At 39.9% G+C, this 21,600-nt stretch overlaps 1 protein-coding gene across 7 annotated transcripts in view; it reads right to left on the reverse strand.

Annotated features, from left to right (window-relative positions):
* Window positions 1-21,600, reverse strand: part of LOC107225915 (glutamate receptor ionotropic, kainate 2) — a 251,204-nt gene that overhangs the window by 4,101 nt on the left and 225,503 nt on the right. For 4 of the 7 annotated variants that reach the window (XM_046744598.1, XM_046744596.1, XM_046744599.1 and 1 more), the window contains exons 8-17: window positions 9,540-9,560; window positions 7,624-7,776; window positions 7,322-7,543; window positions 6,329-6,620; window positions 5,913-6,051; window positions 4,473-4,610; window positions 3,289-3,487; window positions 2,126-2,357; window positions 1,732-1,847; window positions 882-1,037 (exon numbers count right to left, since the gene is read on the reverse strand). In XM_046744598.1, the coding sequence (XP_046600554.1) occupies window positions 882-1,037; window positions 1,732-1,847; window positions 2,126-2,357; window positions 3,289-3,487; window positions 4,473-4,610; window positions 5,913-6,051; window positions 6,329-6,620; window positions 7,322-7,543; window positions 7,624-7,776; window positions 9,540-9,560 (1,668 nt within the window). Of the gene's footprint in view, window positions 1-881; window positions 1,098-1,731; window positions 1,848-2,125; window positions 2,358-3,288; window positions 3,488-4,472; window positions 4,611-5,594; window positions 5,733-5,912; window positions 6,052-6,328; window positions 6,621-7,321; window positions 7,544-7,623; window positions 7,777-9,539; window positions 9,561-21,600 lie in introns of those variants that run through there. The other 3 variants (XM_046744597.1, XM_046744602.1, XM_046744601.1) reach the window with 3 other exon arrangements.

Genomic DNA, 21,600 nt, shown 5'->3' on the forward strand with positions numbered 1-21,600 from the left:
TCACTGTGAAAAGAGAAGATTCTGTCGGTTTGTCCGACAAACTTCTGCGATGATCACGAAAATGGCTGAGTGAAAAATCTGAAACTTATAGAATTTGGCAACGAAAAAAAAAAAATTAAAAAGCAAAGTAAAAAAGTAAAACCATATAGGTGACGCATTATTCGTTAAGGTAAAAAAAATCCTTTCTGTTCGCATAGATGCACTGAGAAAAATTTCATTTGTTACAGTAACTAGAAAAATTCAGTAATACATGTTGTAATATTGTTGGAATTACGAAAAACGAGGTACGCCTAACCATTTTGCCCTATCATCGATCCTTTTTTGGTATTTGCAACGCAAAATCAGTTTCTGAGGTTGACTCTACTTTTTTAGTCGAACAAGGCTATCGCATCAATTTATCGTTGCACAAGCATTAAATTTTCGCAACAGTTGCAAGAAAATCTAGTAACAGTGATCGTAATGAGAAAGAATAGTAACGGATACTAGACTTTTCGGTAACAGCTGGAAAACTAATTTTCATTATCTACCTGGAACTATATTTTTCGATTATGGTGAAAAATGAAAATAATCAAGGACTGAGCGGTGACCGGAACTATAAATTTCTCTCAGTGTGCGTATAGGTACGCTTTCTAAACGTGATGAATTTTTAGTGTCGAATGTCAACGATCGACGGCGATCGCAGGCTAGACCCGAGTGACTTTGCGACAGTTGCAGGTTCGCGTGCTCACGGACCATTAAAGAGGAACTCCACCATCGAGCGAACATCAACTGATGTACTCCCTGGGTATGTCGAGTGGGTAAATGGCGTCCGGGTCGAGGTGCGTTTCCGGTTTCTCGTGCCCCTTGACCTCGCCCTCTTCGTGTTATCTGACCTCACTCACCCGTTCCTCGACGGCGACCTTCCGGCTCTTCCATACGAACTCGCAAACCGCTATCACGCAGGCGACTCCCATGCCCCCCATAAGGACGACGAATACTCCACCGACGTTCGCCAGGCCAAGTTCGTTAGCCGCCGAACTGCTCTTGGACGTGTCGTCCTGAAACGAGACAATCAAGGCCGATTGTCAACTGTTTCGGATCCCGGGATTACTTCCTGTCTGGAAGGGAGAAGGGCTGACTCATCTCCGGATTATCAATCAAATTATCCGTTTCCGGGGGAAAAAAAAAACTGCTGGATATGCGACGTTCCAAAATCACATCGAATCGCTTTATAATCGTTCGCGTCATCACTTTTACCCAACTCTTTAAAGCGGAGTACATTATCTCATCGCTACTGGATTATTGTAAGTTGGGCTTGATTGGAGGAAATTTCACAGATACGATACAAGTATTGGTATTTACTTTTGAACAGATCGAGTTGAATATCCAGGTCAGGTGTGGTACCAGATCCGACCATGTCTGAATAAGTATCACATACAATTCGTTAGATTGGACGATATTTACAAACTGTGAATATGGTATACGAGTCTTGATGTATTCAACCAGATCTAGTATGAGTTTGTGTCTATAAGACTAGATATACGTACATTAGGGTGGTCCTTATTTAGGATATTGTCGAATTTTTTCCACCCCACCCCCCAAATCAACATCAAATAATTGGAAAACAATTGAGAATGTTCTGTTGGTAATGAGGTGAGTTCTGACGTCAATTGATACCGTGTAACATGACGTTTCATCGGAAGAAATTTGTGGGTTCTAAGAAGAATGTGCAATGTAAAATAGAAAACATACCCTGCAAGATCCGCCGCCACGTTTTTCCTTCCACCACCTGGTCTTGAGTATGTGTAGTTTGCCCTCTTCTTGAAGTTTGAGGACGGCTCCGCTTATCGCTGTTCTGTACGGTGAATCTGTAAATTGAATTTACCTTGGATGCAGTAAAACTTTAGCTAAGACAAACAGAAGATTTTATTAAAGATAGGGACGTGTCTGTGCTCTCCGGGTGGTATTCTGTAGGGACGGAGAGAAATTACGCTTTGAGCACCGAGTAATAGGTCCTTGTTATGCAGGCACATCGTGTCACATCGACGCTCTCGAAGAGTTGACATGACCTCGCTGATAGAAATTTCTTTGAAGCGAAAATTTAGATGATCAACCCACGACTTTGTTATCGGAATGGCAAACTCACTTGGCGGCATCGCGATTCCATATCCCTTGGAGTCCAGCAGACCGCCAACTTGCGTCAGCTCGCAATTCCTCTCGATTACGTACTCGATCGAAGTGGATTCCATCAGGAATGCGTAGCCACCCTTACCCTTGACCACCCTGTCCACGCCCTCGACGTTGCTCGTCGTGAAGACCGTCGGTCTAGCGGATTCCATGAAGGACCACATCCTCTGGTAAGTCGAGAAGTTCGAATCCTGAATGGCAACAGTTCAGTAAATCCATCATAATTTTTACAGTGCATCTAAGGTCGTTTAGTTGGTGAATTTAGTTATCCAGAAACATCGGGATCGAAGCCATCCTTTTTTCCCAGGATTGAAAGGTTCGATTACGTTCCGTGCCACTACGGTTTAGGTCGATAAGATCACTTAGTCGATATATTTTCCACTTCTACATGGATACATTCTCAAGGTGGACACACCATACGTGCTGAGTGAAAAATCGACGCAATTAGAACGTAATCAGGGACTGTCCAATGCAAGTGAGGCCCAACCGATACGCGACTAGAGCTTAAATGGAATTCCTTTTTCTGATGGGTTATACTTTTCGTCTTTAACCGGAACGTTTTTTTTATCATATTTCTGAAGTTATTCGCCTACCGAGTGTAAAAGAGAAACACGTGTTAGTAAAACTTGGTTGACTCCGCGAACCAACTCCATTACCAACTTCATCCATCTTGAACGGTGAACCGAAGGGAGGGATATAGATACGAGAACATCTCTTCGGTCTAATATCTTGTCCGGGGGGTTCTACATTACCCGGTGTATCAATCAATCATTCGTGTTTTCACAGGCAACTTATCCCCGGCTGAAGCCCCCCTCCCATAACGACAGACTACTGCAGGTATGCGGATTTCCAGCCGGATTGGCGGGTGTAAAGAATCCGCGATTTTGATATTCGCACGGCTCACAATCACCCGTGTATTCCACCATCGAACCCGTTTCCACCATACCGGGTTCCAGAAACGTCTGAATAATCGTAGGAGGTTTCATTGTCAGTTTGAAAAGACGTTACGCTCAATCACCGGGCAAATTTCCTCCCCGCAAGAACACCGAGATCCAAAGTAGGTAATTTCCGTGATATGGTAGGGGTCTGGTGGTAACATTTTGTACAGTCATTCATTCTTACCCTGAAGAAGGCAGCCGTGCTTCCGCCCCTCAGAGCACCGTATTTGATTTTCGTCTGCTTGGCTAAGTCCTCGGCACTTTCGATCGGTGAATCCATTCGTTCTACTGTCAGGAAAGCGGCCAGATTCGCCGTGTACGATGATATCATAATTAACGTGAAGAACCACCACATCCCAGCAACCATTCGCGTCGATACTGCCCTGCGATCAAAATTCAATTCGGTACAACTTCTGCTACCTTCGTTATTGAAAATTTACGTCAAAAAACAAAAGACGTTCCACCAAATCATGGACATCTGTCTTTTAACGATGGCTAATTTGTTGATTCATCTGTCAGTGTCTCTAAAGTTATTCGTTGAACATTTCCATGCTGATAGAAATTACTATTTTCAATCAACTCGACGTTACAGTGCTGTGACATATTTTTAAACTGACCATTTTCAGATCGGATAACTTTGAAAAGAATCATTCAAGCATTTAGAGAAAATTCAATGTTTGAATGGATAGATTTTTAGACCGATCAGTCTCTTTCACTCGTGATATGTTACTTCGCAGATAATTTCAGATATGAGCCCACAAGGTGTTTGGATAAAGAATGACTAAGGTGCAAGTGATAAGCAGAAACGAGATGGAAATATGAAAAAGGAGTAGTAATAAATTGACTGTAAGATATCGAACCTGAAAATAGACGAGGCACTAATATTTGGATCAGTGAATTTGGTTACAGCTGGTACTAAAATACGACAACGATAACGGGTGAACAGACTAAATTATTCTACAATCTATAGGCAGAGCAGCCTAAGAAAAATCGAACTACGAAATAAATAGTGTGTAATTTTTGAAAAATCAAGTCAAGGGGTTGAGTAAAAAATAAAGAAAACAATCGAAAAGGTGGACTTGGGTAGGACTCTACAGCGGTAAATGCGACCAGCATATCGTTAACGTATGCTAGTGCAGCAAGCCTACGATATAGCATCCACCGATACCTTCGCAATATCTTGTTCGTCTAAAAAATTTTCCTGGCCTACTCGATGGTTCATCTATCTACGAGTTCAAATTGGGGGATTGTCTTTTGACTCGGGTGTTCGAGGGGAATGAGGGTTGGCCATGGCAAGAGTAGAAATGCGGAAAACGGGCGCGACGTGGTCCCTGGCTAACTTAATCGAAAGGACTGCAGGGGACTTACTTTGGAGCTATATCAGAGCCTTGCTGCATGAGCGAGCCGATGGTGAACCAGAGCGAGTTCAGGAGCGTGAACTCGTTCTCGAGGACCTCGGATTGCGCGTTGCAGGGGTGCGGATTCTCCCACTCGTAAGGGCTGAACCTGCAGACACGTCAAAGGAAGGACTTGGGGTTAGATGCTGGACTCCTGTGTGATCAAAGGCCCGAATTCACCAACTATGAGCGGCCTCCCGTCTGCCCGTCTCGACGGGATCCCACCGCTGTCACCAACGGAGAACATATTCAAAATCGGCTCTGATAAAAGAACGGCCCAAATCATCCGTTCCCTCATCCATCGATCAACGTCGGGATAATGGGACAGGTGTGAGCTGTGAGCCCAGCGTTTTTTTTTTTTTTTTTCTTCTTCTTATTCTATATCTTGAGAACTTCTTTCAATTCATACAATTTTCTCCTCAATCCAATAAACCTCGAGCTCAGGCATCGATTGAAAAACCTACCGGAACCTTTGCTCCCTGAGCCAAGTCCTCTTTTCCCAACTTTATCCGATAAGCGAGCTACTGCGCCCATTCAACGAACGGACCAATGAAAGATTCGCGTGGGTTATTAACAGGTTTTTTTTTATAATCTATATCCGATTTCTACTTCAATTCGACCTATCGCACGAATTTGGAATCGATGTTGTGAATTCAGTTCTCCTCCTCGTGATGCTCAGTTGACTTGACCTGACATGAGGAAGTGTTCTCTTTGTTTCATTTTTTCAGACCTCTCGATTTTGGTGAACTTTTTGGAAGCTTGATTCGGTCCGGAGTTAGTTGTCTTCTAATTCAATCTAATGTGACTGAACGGAGAATGTAACTCCAAATCACGTACAATACTGTGTTACTCTATCCAACCAGTTCTTCCCAACATCAGGTCACCGTCCTTTATCATTCATAGCGCGAAGCTTTCCGTTGACGTGCGATTCTGCCAAGCTCCCGCGAAACATTATGGAGACCCAATGTTGAAGGGCACGTGGAAGGAGGGGCGGGGGGAGGTTGGGGTAAACATGGGAGGGGTTGATAACTGCACGAAGAGATGCAAGACCATATTCTGAAGATGCGGTGCAGGGGTTGGACGGCCGGCTTACTTGGGCAAAATGTCGCATCCCTGTCGCATCAGAGACCCGATTGCGAACCACATGCAGTTGAGTAGCTTGAAACGGTTCTCAAGATGGTCCGGATTCGCGTTGCAAGGATGTGGATTGTACCACTCGTATGGCGTAAATCTAAACCAATCCAACTGCGTTTACTCCTGACGAACCATAATCGATTCGGCAAAAAGCTCAAGCACACAACCAAGGAAGACCTTCGGTCTCTTGGCTTCGTGTATATTCAACGGGAAATGAAAAAAAAAAACGTCTTGTGCGTATTATCGTGGAACGAAGTATGGAGAACCGTTTACTTGCCTGGCTAGTATGAAAAGCAGCACCGACACTCCGAGGTAAGCTGTCGCCATGTAAATCCACACGTCAAGACTCAACGGACTCAGAAACGAGAACAGGTTTGGTGGCTGCTTGATCGGCTTTCGGTAGAGTATACTTATTCCTGAAACGGAAGCAGAGACTGAGTTCAGGAAAACAGTATCGAGTGAATACAGTCGTCGAACACTCCGTAAGACGGTGGATAGTCGGAAGGCGGAAAAGGATCATTTTTACCGTCACAGCTGCAGGTCATTTCGATAATGCTCGATAGGAGTGAGGTACTGTGGATTCAAACGGTGGATTGACGGTATGATTGGAAGACACACAGCGAGTTTCACCGAGTACCAACCACTCAGCTTATCGTACAGATCGAAATACCAGGTATAGTGAGACCGACTTACCGAGGTTCATGAAAGGCATTGTGAAGTCAACCGCCTGTTCGCGGTCGTAGGTAATTGTCAAATCGGCAATAGCGAGATCGGCCTTCTGGTCGAGAAGCTCCTTCATCATCCCGTCCCACTCCTTCGTTTCTCTATTCAGAGAGCCGTACCGTCCGTCGGGAACCAGTCTAAAGGTGTAATTGAATCCGAGTATACGAGATATCTCGTGTATCAAGTCGATACCGTACCCCTCGAACTGCGCGTTTCCGGTTAACTTTTCGCTGGAATCCTTCCTCATGCAGTATGGAGAACTCTGCGAACAAGGATGCGGAATACATGGAACCGTCCAACATACTCTACGCTTCACAATAACGACTGCTGAAAAGTTGGCACTCCTTCCTAAAGCAATTAGTGAATTCATGACTGGCTTCTGGCCAGTGGAACATCTCCGGCAAAAAGTGGCCCGACGATCCCACCTACTCATCTGCGTCAGAGACGCACTCTGCCTCTCATCACGGATAAAGTTCTCACGAGATTTGCTTAACCGGGTATAACCTGCATCGCCAACTTTTCTAGGCTTGTTAAAAAACTTCACTCTGCACTCAGTCCACGTTCATTCCTTCCAGTCCTCCAGCCGGTTTTCAACCGGGAAAAAGTTCTTTGGATAAAAGTATACGTGGATGCAAAAGTCCGGTACGTGAATCCCTGGTTATTCAAAGTACTTGAAAGAATAGATGTCAATATTACGCAGTCACAGAACTGAGGATGAACTTAATTAAGGTGTCATGAAACGAATTATCTTATCAACTTGGTTTCTTTCCGATTTTGATCTCATCGCAAAGTGTTGAATATTATCACTAAGACTCACTTTTGGTTGGGAATATTCGTCCCACAACACCTTAAGATGATCAAAACAACATATCCAATTTCGACAACTCGAAATAAAATATCCGATAATCTTTTCTTAAGCGACTCTCAATCTCTAGCAGTAAGTGAAATCTGTTCGGCACTAACCAATATCGTTGTCACGACGAAGGTTTTGTTCTGCAGGCTTTCCACGATCTGAGTATAGACGTCACCGTAGGTCCTTGTGAAGTTTACACCTTCGGTACTGTTCCACGTGCCGATTTTTTTCAGACCCTCTTTGCTGTTGAGCTCGATGATATCGAGGACAAAATCGGACCTGAAGCCCTGATGATCGAACTTGATGACTCCAGTCAGACCACGCATCTCGACCTGTTGACAACCGAAAAGAATCGATGATAAATGTAATTTCTCTCTTATTTTTCATTCATTATCACTCCTCCGGCACTTACGATCTTCATGTAATTAATCAGCGAGTAACCGTGCGGCCAAGTATCGACCGACTCACATGACAGAGGCTTTATGTCGATTTGCTGGGAGGTGTCAAGGTCGTGGAGAGCCTTAGCAAAAAGGTGAACGGCGTCGTACATCAGCGCGGTTTCCGTCTGTGGCATAAATATCGGCGACTGATTAGATGCGAGCAATTTTCAAGCCTTTAAAATTGTAAAAGCACGGCTTTTCTATTGTTCTTCTTCTTTTTTTGCCTCTTGAGTTGTGGGCAGGTAATTCCGAGAGAAAGTTTCACCTCCTTTTTATTCTATTTTCTTAGGTTAATTGGGGCGCAATGAATTAGGGAAGAGGTGAAACTTTTTTTTTGTTTTGCAAACAATAAACTTTCGTCGGTATAGTTTTGCAGGCCAGAAGTATATTTTGAAATGTCTTTTTTTCAACTGGTGCTGGTTCAGTTTCATCGTTCAAGTGGCTAAATTCGTTTGATCATTTCATGAGTGATTATGGTTTTGCAGTCTTGAGTATTTAATGAAATTATAGGATATTCCACGTCAAATCGGACGGTCGATTTCACTAACCCACTTTAATCTGATTACCCTTTCACACAATCGAAGTACTTATTGAAAGGATAAACTTCGAATTTCTTCAGATTTTTTCGACACATGATTTCTTCACGACAACTCATCCAATAAATTGATTTCGACAATGCTTTGATTTTTTCTTCCTATGTAGCTTAAACCCTGGACGACGTATGAAAAAAGTTATTTCACAAAAATTTTCGGTTCAGTTATGAACTTCTGAAAAGAATTTTTTCGGATTTTTCATAGCCCGTTTCAGTGTAGTTTTTATACAAAATGCGCGCAAATTATTTGTAACTGAAAAGTGCCGTGATCGAATGGGTTACAATTTACACACAGCGTGTCTTTTTCAACGCGAAAGATTCTCTGAAAACTTCACAGTGGGCGGTGGAGTGGTTCAGAAGATATATCAGCAAATATTCACACAGTCGCGAGAATTCGATTCAAACTTTGCGCCGCGGCAAGATGTTTGCTTATCCTGCGCGTGGCGCTGCTGCGCACTCGAGCGCGATCCTCAATTGTTACGCGTGTTGTTTGTAACTTCGGTCGTCAACTTTTTCTCGAGGAGTATACTTCGGTCTGTTATTTATCACGGTTCCTGACATGATACGTGAATTCCGTACCGCCGGACAATATTTTTTGAGCATATTCATCCGAGGTAAGAATTCAACGATGTGTGTAACTTTTACGATTCATACCGCCACATTACAGTACGTATGGACGAGAAATTTCACAGTTCCACGTCAACTGTGACTTGTAACTTTTCAACTACTTTTCCTCCCACTAAGAAACTTATAGACAATCTTTCGTATTGATAAAGACATGCTGTGTAAAAATTTCAGCCAGTTCGATTAGGGCACTATTTTATAACAGAAGATTTTCGAAGCTTTTCGTCGAAACTGTACTTTAACGGGGCACGCAAGACCGCACAAAATTATTTTTAGAAATTTCATACAAAGATGCAAAACTTTTTGTATATGTCATTTGAATTTCAAGCTACGTTAACTTGAGGAAATGAGAAATTGATAAAAGCTGATTTTTCGACTAGCTGTGGTTAGAAAACGTTTGGTCAGTAAAATCTGTAAAAATTCAGATTTGATGTTTTCAATACGAACTTCAAGTGAGTAAAAGGTGAAAACATCAAAAGTGGTCAGGGAAAAACTCGCGCTTTTTCGTTTGATTTGATGTGAAATCCCTCTTATACAAGCTTGATGAATTCCAATGACGATAATGATAGCAATAACAGTAATAGAGATGATTGTGCTGGGTATAATGAACAAAAAAAAAAAAAAACAAATGAAATCCTTTTTTACTGCAAAGAAATTTTCACCATGTCTTACCTTTATGAATGTCAGGTTGTCCTGGCACGTTGAAAATGTATACGTGAAACATGAAACAAAAAGCGACGGAATACGGTTAGTAACAAGCAGAGCGAAATTCCAACAAGATTATGTAACTATACGTTTGTCTGAAAGAACATAAAACGATACCAGAAACAGGTTAACGACATCTCTGTAAGTGTGTAATTCAACGGGCCATTGATATCACAATAGAAAACTGCATGAAACATTTCACTCGTATAATCAAACCAGTCAAAAGGATCGTAGATTATAAGTTTTTTTCGGGAGAGTTTGAACAATGGAACTTGATCACCTATAAATTATCATGGTATGATTTAGCCATGAATTATTCAGCTTCGTACCATGCATACCGAATCTGACGGTCAAATTCAAGCCATTCTCTCTCACTGACCGGCAACTCGATCACAAATCATTACAGTACGGAACTCGATTCGGCGTGTGAGTGTGATTTAATTTTTTTTTTTTGAAAAGATAAAACAACAGAATTCAAGTTTCTCCGCTCACCGAAAACTCTACACACAATTAAATGATAAATTTTTCTTAGATTCGTCTGTTCTACCGTCTTTATACCGTGTCATTATCGGAGAAATCCAAAAATTTGAAACTATCAATACGTGTGGAATAGAAAATTGAGCACAGATCTGTAACCAAAAAACTGCACAGGCGTTTCTTTCTATACTCTTTCCGGAAAAGATACTCAAAAATTTCCATCGGGTCAGGTTTTTTCTTGAACTCGTGTTCGTAGTTTCATTTAGAGTGAAACTAACGTTCGAATCAAAATCTGATATCCTATTCTAGATTCTAAAAATCCTATTCAAAAGTGATTTCTTATTTTCATTTAATATGTATTAGAGTTAGACTCAAGAGCAAATACAAACAGGGAAAGAGAAAATGGAAAGCGGAAGCGTTTTCGGAGAAGTATTAAACGAATAAAGAAAAGGTTTCATAGAAAAAAAGAATGAACGTGGAATGTTAAGTGAATTTCATGACGGAATCGTTTGTTTAATCTTATAAGAAATATCGTTTCCCCCATTGTAACGAAATAGTGCATTTTTCATTATTGTTATTCTTCCTTTTTATGCAAACACCTTGTATTTTATTGAGGAAAATGTAAGTCGTTGTTGGATTCGGTACGATCGAAAAGCTAATATCAACCAAAAACATTCGATGCAACTGAAACAAAAAATTTTTTCGCAGACCTGTGCAGTGGTAAAAAAAAATTTGTCGTCAGTTTGAACGAGGAGAATAATGATGGCGTAGTATTTGCCTTTATCGATTGCGACGTGTAAGCGGTTTTGCAGGGTAAGCGGTTGTCATAGGAGAAGAGGACTGCAAGTATAATAAATATCGCAGTAGGTGGACGTAATAGAATGCGGAGAATGAGCCAGCAAGTAAGTTTCTTGGCGATGGACGGAATCTAGGCACGGATAAAACGACTATATGAGCTTGCGGAGCTTTAGCAGCGTGTGTGTAGAGAATCGCCGTTGTACGTGTACCGCATATTATATTACATTCGAGCTGAATTCCAGGACTTTGGTACACAATGCTACAATTTCAAAGTGCGCTCGAGCGTTTGAACGTCGAGCCCTCCTCGTCTTCTACCGCGCGTCTCTTATCCTCCGGCAGCTCTTTGCCTGCCGACTGATACCTACACCCCCTACATTGTATTCTCCTTATGCATACATGCATATTATTCGATTCCATTTAGGGAGGCGCTCAACGCAGTTATATCCATATACGCAGAAGCTCGGCTGGCTCGCAATTGCCGATTTAGTAAATTAATCTGTCGTTTGACTCCTCACTCGTCATCGCAAGCATAGCCTTCTATATTTCCCATCGCAATCTTGACCAGCCGTTAAGGGTTTGAATGGGCTTTGAAGGTGAAGATAAAGGATACTTTTTTCTAATTTTTTTCAAAATTATAACAGAAGAATTGTTTTATTCGAACTATTATATTGAGCATGTGAAAGAACAACGTTTGGACAATATTTTGTTAAATGTTGATTGAAAAATTGTTGAATCGGGATATCGCTGTGGCCGCGATAACTCGTGATAGCTTAATCTGAAATCAAAATACCAAATATTTTCTGTCATACTGAGAAAAATTTCATTTCTTATAGTAACTCGAAAAATTGAGTAATACAGGTATCGTTGAAGAAACTGTTTGAATGTTGTTGGAATTACGAAAAACGAGGGACGCGTAAACATTTTGCGCTATTGTCGATCCTTTTTTGGTAATAGCAAGGTAAAATCAGTTTCTGAGGTTTACTCTACTTTTTTAGTTACATAAGGCTTTAACGTCAATTTATTCTTCCACAAGCATTAAATTATTGCAACAGTTGCAAGAAAATCTAGCAACAGTGATCGTAATGAGAAAGAATAGTAACGGATACTAGACTTTTTGGTAACAGCTGGAAAACTAATTTTGATTTTCTACCTAGAACAATATTTTTCGATTGTGGTAAATTGAAATTTTAATTTTCGGCCGAGTTCTATGCAAAAAAGTGCGATCTTGAGTAAAATCTACACCATTTATTGCCTTGTCAAATAAGTTGTGATCGAAAACAAAAGTCCTTCGATCAGTATGACCCAAATAAAAGTTTCTTTGCATTTTCATCGAGCATTTGTGATTAATTCGTCGTTATAATTCCGTCATGATTGATGAAAAATTATGGAACGAGATCTTTTGAAGAGACACATATTAATTTACAGGTTTAATGATCCGGGGGTTGTAATTTGTATATAATAACAGCGATGCCGCTTTTCAGCGTTACCGTTAATCGATCATCTTTGCGCGCATTCAATCTCGAATGTTTAAATCTGTCCCGTCATCGCATCGTTGCCCCGAAAATTTTGTAGAATATTAAATTACAATTAAACGCTAATTATACGTTGATAATTAACTGCTGTAGAGATTATACACGTATATGTATACACGCGTGGTGTACACGTGTAATAATTACCTCCATGACTGTCTGGCTGTTCAACTCGCAGTATACAGCATTGTACGCACCCGTGTTGCGTATAATTAATTATGCATTGTGTATAAATCACCCCTCGCACATCAATCCAATCAACAGATTTTCGGTAAAACTACCAACTAGTCTCTGATGCGAATACACGTAGAAGGAGAATTTGACTGTCGACCAATACTGTGAAAAAGTTTAGTGGGTTTTTGTCACAAAGTCAACAAACTGCCCAATCAAAATTCTATGCAAAAAAATTCTTCACCGCCTTGGTTTTAAAGTAACAGATTGACGTTAATACCGAGAAATTCACTAAACGTTGCTGGTTCGACAGGAAACTCAATTCCTTAAATTTTTTGCAATTATAACTACCACGTGAAATGATTCGCATTAAAGCTTCACTCGGCTCTCTACCACTTTTTTAACGAGTGATTGAGCGCATTTTAATTTCATCACATTTTTTAATTAAGTTTTAATGAGTGGATAAATTAAATTCAACTATTATTCATTTCAATAATTATCAGTTCATTGCGAAGCTGAGTTCGATTGCACTAGATTTATGAAAATAATCAGTAATCAGTACTTAAGTGAGGTTCAATTACATATGAATTTGATACTCAACATTTGAATAATTCTTATATAATTTATATAAATCACGCCTTATTCGAATGTTACAAAATAATCACGTTTGACAATTCAATGGATAACAAATTAGAGAATTGCATTTACACTTGAATTTGTTGTTTGATGGGTACTTGATTTCATATTTCACTCGTAAATTCAACGGGTGGGTAATCAAGCGAAATACAAGTACTTGTGATTAAATACATTGCCAATGGGTCATTGATTTCATGTCCAGTTGAAATACCACGAGCTTATGCTTGGTAATTGATTTAAAATTGAACGGGCAATCGAGTGAGATTCAATAACGCATCAATTTTACGATGAATAGAAAATTAACTTCATGTAAAGTTCAAATACTGAGAGAATTGAGTTTGACAAGACATTTCCAAGTCAATGGGTATAAAAATATGAGAAAAATGCGTTTAACCGCCCGTTTACAATTCAACGGGTAATCAGGTAGAGTTCAACAACACTTGATCAATCACATATTCAATGGGTAGTCAACTCCAAGTCTGCCTCGAACACCACAACGTTTTGTTTGGTAACTCATACAAAATTCAACGTATAATCAAGTGAGGTTCAATGACACATGAATTTTACATTCAACGGGTAGTTGACTCGTAAAATTGAAATATAGAAATCTTGAGTTTCACGAGACATTTTCAAGTCAATGGGTATAAAAATATTAGAAAGATGCGTGTAACGGCCCGTTTACAATTCAATAGGTAATCAAGCGGAGTTCAATGAAACACAATTAATCGAATATTCAATGGGTAGTCAGCTCCATGTTCGGTTCAAATACCACAAAGCTGCGTTTGATGATCTAGCATTTAAAACTCAACGGGTAGACGAGCGGAGAAGTTGAGTAAGTATCGCCTTGCCTCATCGACTGGATAACGGTGTTCGATATCCCGCACGGTGAACCCATTTCCACAACGTTATCGGGAACGCGAATTCTCGGCGTGTCTACGTACCGAATCCCAAAGTTCACCTGCGGGTCGCCACTCGTCATTCTAGGTGTACGCCTAACGGGATTACCTTCGCCCCATTACCCTTCGCAGTGTGTGCGACACGTCGAAACGCAACGAGACTGCAGAGACTGGGTTTGGCGGGTGCTACGGCCGGTCGGGCGTTTGTTGCGGTAATTATTTGTCCTCTTCGCTCACCCGAGTTTCACGTTTGTCGCTACCGGTAAGCGGTGAGGCGTGTTTCACACCACTTAAACGCCGTCGCCGTTCCACCGTGTTCCTTCCAGGATAGAGACACTCGCTCTGCCGCTACGAACCGGAATGAATTTACCTACTTCGGAGGCCAGGGAGAATACTCTCGAGGATTTTGGCACACGGGACTTCCCACACCGCAACCTGATTTCAAACTCCCGCTTCAACAGCTCTATAATTCATCGTGACAAAGAAACTTTTGGAATTAATCAAACCTTGAAGATTGATCAATATGATACCCGAACGATGATACGAACTGAGTTAACGATACGGCATCAAGGATCAATAGCTGCGATATTCAAATCAATCGGGCTGAATTGAATTCTGCAAATAGCAACAACCGTTCGAAGTAGAATAACACATTGGAAACTCATTGAATTTTCAAGAAATTGACAAGTTTTGTTTGTTTTTTTTTTTTTTTTTTTTTTCTAGGGCGAAGAACTTTCCGTCTCTCGAAAATTTTAATCACCCTGAGCTTCGTTTTTCCACAAAGTTTCTCATTCAATGACAACAATATTGTATGAAAAATCGATACAGCCAATGATTGATAAAATCTTGATGAGATAGAAATCAATCAAGATCAGTTTCACTTCATCGATCTTCAACACGTCATTTTTCAAATACTTGAACCAGAATATATACGTCCTGTAAAGAACCTCGCCGTGACAAAGAACCGTGAGAAAATTTCGCGTCGCGCCACGGTCATCGTTGCTGAACTTAAAACCTCAATGGATATGATCGATTATTTTCTTCGAACTTCGAAAGCAGAAATCGTCGGAAATATCGGCTAAAATTTGAAGAGAGAATTATTTTAAAATATATTTCGAAATAAGTTGCTATATGGAATTTAAGGAAGAGAGAATATTTCGATCAGAAACAGAGAGAGAGGAGAAGAAAAAAAAAAAGTAGAATGAATAAAAATTGAAAAAGTGTACAAAAGAAGTTTTCACTATTTTTGGGCCTTTTTTTTTTTTATCAAGTACAAAGACACTTTGATCGGAAAATTGATAGAAAAAAAAAAGAAAAAAACAAAAAAAAAAAAAAACAGTGGATTGCAGCGACGCTCGTCTGTGCGCAAATATTGACAGCTGCGATCTAAAAAAAGTTAACAAATTTCCCGGACAACAAGATGCCTGATGTTAAAAGAAAAACCTGGCAACGCGATATCGAACCGAATACATCGTACGAGTGTTGGGATATAATTGCCGGACTTAATCAGATATTATTACGTGGGCGAAATTATCTTGCGGAGAATCGAAAGGTTTTTCTTTCATACCGTTCCCGAATTCCGTCGAGTTTTTTTATTAAAATATTTGTTTTATACGCGAATAAACGTAGAGTCGAGTAAAAGTTAGAGGTCTCGGCCCGGCAACTTATGGAAATTTCGGGGCAGGCATCCGTCTCGTTTTTCTCTTCTTTACTTTTCCCATTTTCTTTCTTTTTTTTTTTTCTCTTCTCCCCCCCTTTCCTCACTCTCTCTCTCTCTCTCTCTCTCTCTCTCTCTGTTTCTTTCCTTCCGTCCTTACTCTCAGAAAGGAATGCCGAGGGTTGCTGGCGTACCGAATTGCGCACGCTTCTTGTCAAGCAGCAGGCATAGGCTTAAGTCCGCAGTGAGAGGATACGGGGCTGAAGCGATCTAGATAAAAGCTTCGCCGGCAGATTTCTTTTATTTATACATCAAAACCCACCTACCGATTTTACACAGGTATATATATACGTGTCTCGAATCAACCGGCCCCCGCGAAATTTCTTGATACGCGTTCAGCCGTAAAGAGGAGTAAAAAAAAAAAAAAAAAAAATTACGATACTCCGAATACACTTATGTCAATTTGTTTCGCTAACGACAACCTCCTGCTGTTCAAGATTCACGAATTTTCGAAAAGATTGCGTTAAAAAATTTCACTACGTTAACGATAAATAGAGAACGTCAAAAATCTTGTACCTAACGATACTTTACCAACAGTTTTTGAAAATCTTGCAAACGTGAGCTCATTTCACACAACTTATACAGTAGCATTTATTTCGTGAATTCTGTGATTTCTATCACTTTTCGATGAACGACTGAGCAATCGAGCTGATTTTCTTGTCGAAAAAAAAAAAAAAATAGGTACACTACAAATATCGTTAGTCTTAACGGGAGTTTTTTTTTATTGCACGCAGAAAATAGGGGGAGGAGGGGGGGGGGGGGAGGGGGGAAGAGTGGAAGGAGTCGTGAAGAAAGAGATTTGAGTTCGCGAGGTAACAATTGAGTATTTGAATGAAATTTTTTTCCAATTTTAGGGGTACATAATACAGTGCAAGCCAAAATAATGAGGACGTATTTTTGGTTTTTCGTTAAAAGTAATAATTTTTCATGTTATAGGTGATTGAATTTCACTGATTTTAATATATATATATATAGATATATCTTAACATGGGTGACGTCGCAATGTTATAGTTTTCAATCTGTTATATTAATGGCAATTTTCATTCAATCGTAAAAATAAAAAATACGTTCAAAATATTTTTTTCCAATCTACAAGAATATGAAATAAAAAAAATTTCATTCAAATACTCAGTTGGCGGTGAAAATGTCGTTTCTGTGAGAGCGCACACATGTATATATATATATATGTATATATACGTATGTAACGAAATGTAATATTCCTCGAGTATAAGACGTAACGTAAAAGAAACGGCAGGTCGAAAGTCAAGAATGATGAAAGAACACATGCATAAAACAAAAAAAAAAAAAAAAAGAATAAAAGAACAGTAACGATAAAAAGAAGTTTGGAGAAGTTTTTTGCTCGCGCCGTAATCACTGTACCAGAAACTGTGCAGCTGCGCTGACTCTTGCGGGGAAAATCACGGGTCAAAACCATTCGGGAAATGGAAAGAAAAACGTAGCGAGTGGGAAAAGCGACGATACAGGGAATATGAGGCTCGCCCAAGTCAACCAGATGTTTCACACATCCTCGACCACTCGAAACAAAGTAATTTTTTCCTCCCTCTCACTTACTCTCTCGTATCGTTTCTCTCACACTTCTGTTCACCTTTTTCGTAATTTTTTCTTTCTCCTTTTCCGTTTTATTTTTTTATCTTATTATTTTTTCTTTTCTTTCTTTTCCCTCTCGATCACATCCGGGCAACAGATGCCGCGATGCGAATATCACCGAATGTTTGTATCGAGATAAGAACTAGCCGTTGGGGCTAAAATAACGGTCGCAATATCGATGTGGGGTGAATTATTATTATCTATCGTATCGCTGAAACTCGTTTGTTCTGAATTTACTTTTTCCGAACGACTCGAGGTCAGAATTTGAAGAAAAAAAAAAGAAATATATTATCACAGTGTAGAGCAAAAATTTTTAACGCAAATTTTGTGGCATTGGATGTATTGAACGATACGTTTGGTGACTTTATTTTTTAAAAACAAATGAAATTTTCTCGATAGCAAATAAATCGTTGCTATCTACACTGATTTTAAAAAGAATATCGACTGAGATTGATTTCTTACAGGAAAGAGAAAGGATAATAACGAATAAAAAAAAAGCGTGTTGAATATATGAGAATTTAAATAAATTAGCGTCAGCGAGCTGGTCGGGTGGAATTTTTTACAATCGTATAACAGATGAACAATAAGCATCGGTGAAATAATATTAAATTCGTGTACCTACTGATAAATTTTTCTGCGTCCTGTGCGTATAAACTTTATGCATTAGTTCTAAATTTATGTGTGATGCTGCTGCAGTAACGATCTGGTGAATCTTTTTCGCTAACAGGCAACATTTTTGGTCCTGATTTACAAATTTTTTGTACGTATTTTTATGTGAAATTAGAAAAAAAAGAGAGAGAAATTGAAATTGGTCCTGATTTATAAATTGTTTGTACTTATTTTTGTACGGGATTAGAGAAAAGGAGAAAAATTTGATACTTCATAAACAATTATTTCGAAACCTAACTTCTCCGTTGTTGGGTTGAAAATATTACATTTGTATTGATCTCATTATCTCGGGTATCTGACAATCGTTCGCATGAGGCACCGTTTTTTTCCACATTTATCGAACAAAATTCTAGAAACAACTATTATTGATTACAAAGCATTGCCGATACATGATCTGTAAAACAAAAATTTGAGTTTGGAAAATCGAAGAGTCTCGTGCCATTCGTTCAATTTTTCTCAGTCACCGATATAAATTTCGTATCAATCGAACATGTTTTCGCTGAGAAACTGGGTTTTCAATATTCCAAGTGTAAAAGTCGTGTTTGATTTTCACTTAAAACAAACGAATGCGATGCAGGTAATAATATAGAATTATTGAATCTCCAAGTGAGGCTTGCGAGCGGAGTTCATTAAGTTTCAGAATTGGGATCAACGAGCGCGTCTCGAGCGAGTTGAAGACTGATTAACGATATCGGTTCACTTCTTCGTCAAGATACATGCACATATACACATACCGGGGCAATCTCTTGAAGCTTGAAAATCAACCGCGCATGCGCCAAATAATTCAATCTCATTGGCCGGCGAAATCTTCCAGCAGCGATATTCTTGTCTGAGATGCAGGCCGTCCAACGTACACAAAATGTGTACGTTTGAATTTTCAAAGAGCATAAGCATTAAATTCCGAAGGTTCTTTGAAGGATCGACTTTCCGAGCCAATAACAAATGCCTCCAAAACCTTTCCGAGTAACTACTTCAATTATTTGAGCTTCTAACCTCGAAAATTCGTATCAACTACATCGCCGCCAGAAACAAAGTTTGACAGCTGAAACTCGGGTTGGCCAACCTGCGCGAACAGCCGATAAAACTCGCGCATGCGCGGTTGATATTCAACTTTCGAGAGCTTCTACCGGTATATAAAATATATATCGACCGAACATCCGTGATGCAAATCTAGATAACTGCACGCTGCACGTGTAAATGCGGGGTGATGCAGTCGTCGCGCCATCCAATCTACCCCTCATTATCAATCAGGTCAGGGTTTCCACCCCTCGATGTATGCGTACATCCCATCCCATTTCATCGGGCTCCCTCCATTTCCGACGCGATTTCACCCAGCGCCGATTGCAGGAAGGATGCTGATCCAGATCAAACTGCATAGGCAATTACCTCATCCTGAATCGTATCCTTGACTGGATTATGTACTTATCGAGGGGGTTGTATGTGCATCTGTTTCACGGAGTAGGCGATTCGTCTATCGGGTTCATCATTTTCAGAATATGAAAAAGTTTATTGATTTTTACTACAACTCGAAAAAATGGCCTCGGAGATTTTGCAATGTAACGATTCGAATATACCCGCTAAATAGTGAAAAAGAGAGGCGATGAGAGTTTTACACCTCGTGTGTTTCTTTATCAGTTTCGTCTATCTTCGCAAGAAGCGGCTCTCTTGGTCAACGACTCTCTTGGAGGAACGACTATCAAATAGGTATCTTAGTACGTAAGAAAATGATAACAATTGATACTTTAGCCACATAAATTGATAATGTATCGCCTCGTTCGTGAAAGTAAGAAGACAAAAACCGTTCGCGAGAAAAAATAATTCATTGTACTCGATTAATCGAGAGAAAGCGATCGATTCAATCTAACGTGAATTATCATTGATCATTCTTACCCCGAAGTGAAAGTTCCGCGGACTTTCGACTATCCGGAAGTTAGTTGAGCCTCTCGTTTTTCCTGTCAAACTTTGAGGATCCACGTGTGACGGATCACCATCAGGACATTTGAGCAGCGATGTTACACCGTCAGCCATACATAAATTTGAATCCAGGAACGAGACACCCGGTAGTTTCGACGCGGCGTTGAAGAGCATGAATATGTATACGCGTATCCCAACTCGCGATGGGCGATGGGGGATATTCGTGCTTAATTATCAAGTTTAGCAGCCGAAGTCAAGCAAGTTTGTTGCGGGACGGCAAAAGAGCTGCCGGGAGTTTGGCTTAACCCTTGGCGAAGCTTTCACTCTCGCGCTGCGAGCAACGCCGGAGCGCAAGCGCGATTTTCGGAGCTTTCAACCCCCGTGAGATGCGCTTACACGCCTAATTTAATCGCTTGAAAAGAAATAACCTTCGGCCCCGTCAAACCAGAAAATGTCACTGATATTACGTCGCGAGTGTGGTTATTTTATTTTGGCTTGACCCGAGGTTATTCAAGTTTAGAAATTTCGTGTTATTCTAATCGCGGAATAGAGCTTTCGAAAATTCGTGGAATATAACTGACGATAAAATTCGTTTATGTTGCAATAAAGCTGAGCTTTCGCAATCATCCTGTTACTCGAATTTCGAGCGTTGATTGGCGTCATTCGAGCTTATTCAATTTTCGAAATTACTGGCGAAATAGAACTGTCCGAAATTCGTGAAAGATAACACAGGCCTGCGATGGTTTTCCCCTGACAAAATTGATTTATAACTTCTATGAGTATTTGATACGATTATATGAAAAAAAAAAACATTCAAAAAATTCTATGGCGTAAGTTTTCTGAGAATTTTATTTCTTCCTTTCTTCTTAGTACCAGTAGAGTTAACTTCCAATTTCTGTGCCGATTATACGTATTTACGGTAGTGTTGATGTTTAAATATCCATCCACCTTCGCTAGTTGTTGTTTACGGTGATTTTAAACATATTTAGAGCTACGTAAGTACGATAGAAAAAGATCGAACATGAGTTTTAAAGAAAGTAGAATAAGATATCACAAGTCTTTTCGATTAATCAAGTCTCTCAAGTCTTGTTTGAAACTAACGCTGTTCATTTTATAACCAAACATTCAGTTTTGTATTCGTTATATTTTATTTCTCCATAAAAATTGTTCAAAAATGTGTAAAAATGCATATATCTTGCATAAAAACACCTCTCGATGTGACGTAAAATAACTACCGCTACAGTTTAATTCATCGTACCTGAATACCTAAAGAAAAAAAAAAAAAACGTTATTATTTTACGGGGAAATTGAAGTTTATATTTCTCAGGTCTTTGTAATCGACGCTGAATATCATGTCTGTTTCTAAAAAGCTGATCTTTTTCGATAATCCCGGCGAACCAGAGCTTCCCAAAATTAATGCCAAATATTGTGTCTATTGAAAAAAGGTAATCTTTTTTGACAATCCTGTTACTTAACGTTTGACTTATCCTCGTTTGATTACAAGCTCAAAGCTCCTTGCTGCGGATTCGGTTTCACGTATGAAACTCGACGCGCTTATTTGGCTCTTCGGATGCTCCTCACGCGGTATTTGCATTTTTATGAGAATACCTAAG

This window comes from Neodiprion lecontei, chromosome 7 (assembly GCF_021901455.1).
Source record: "Neodiprion lecontei isolate iyNeoLeco1 chromosome 7, iyNeoLeco1.1, whole genome shotgun sequence".
Classification (NCBI taxonomy): Eukaryota; Metazoa; Arthropoda; class Insecta; order Hymenoptera; family Diprionidae; genus Neodiprion; species Neodiprion lecontei.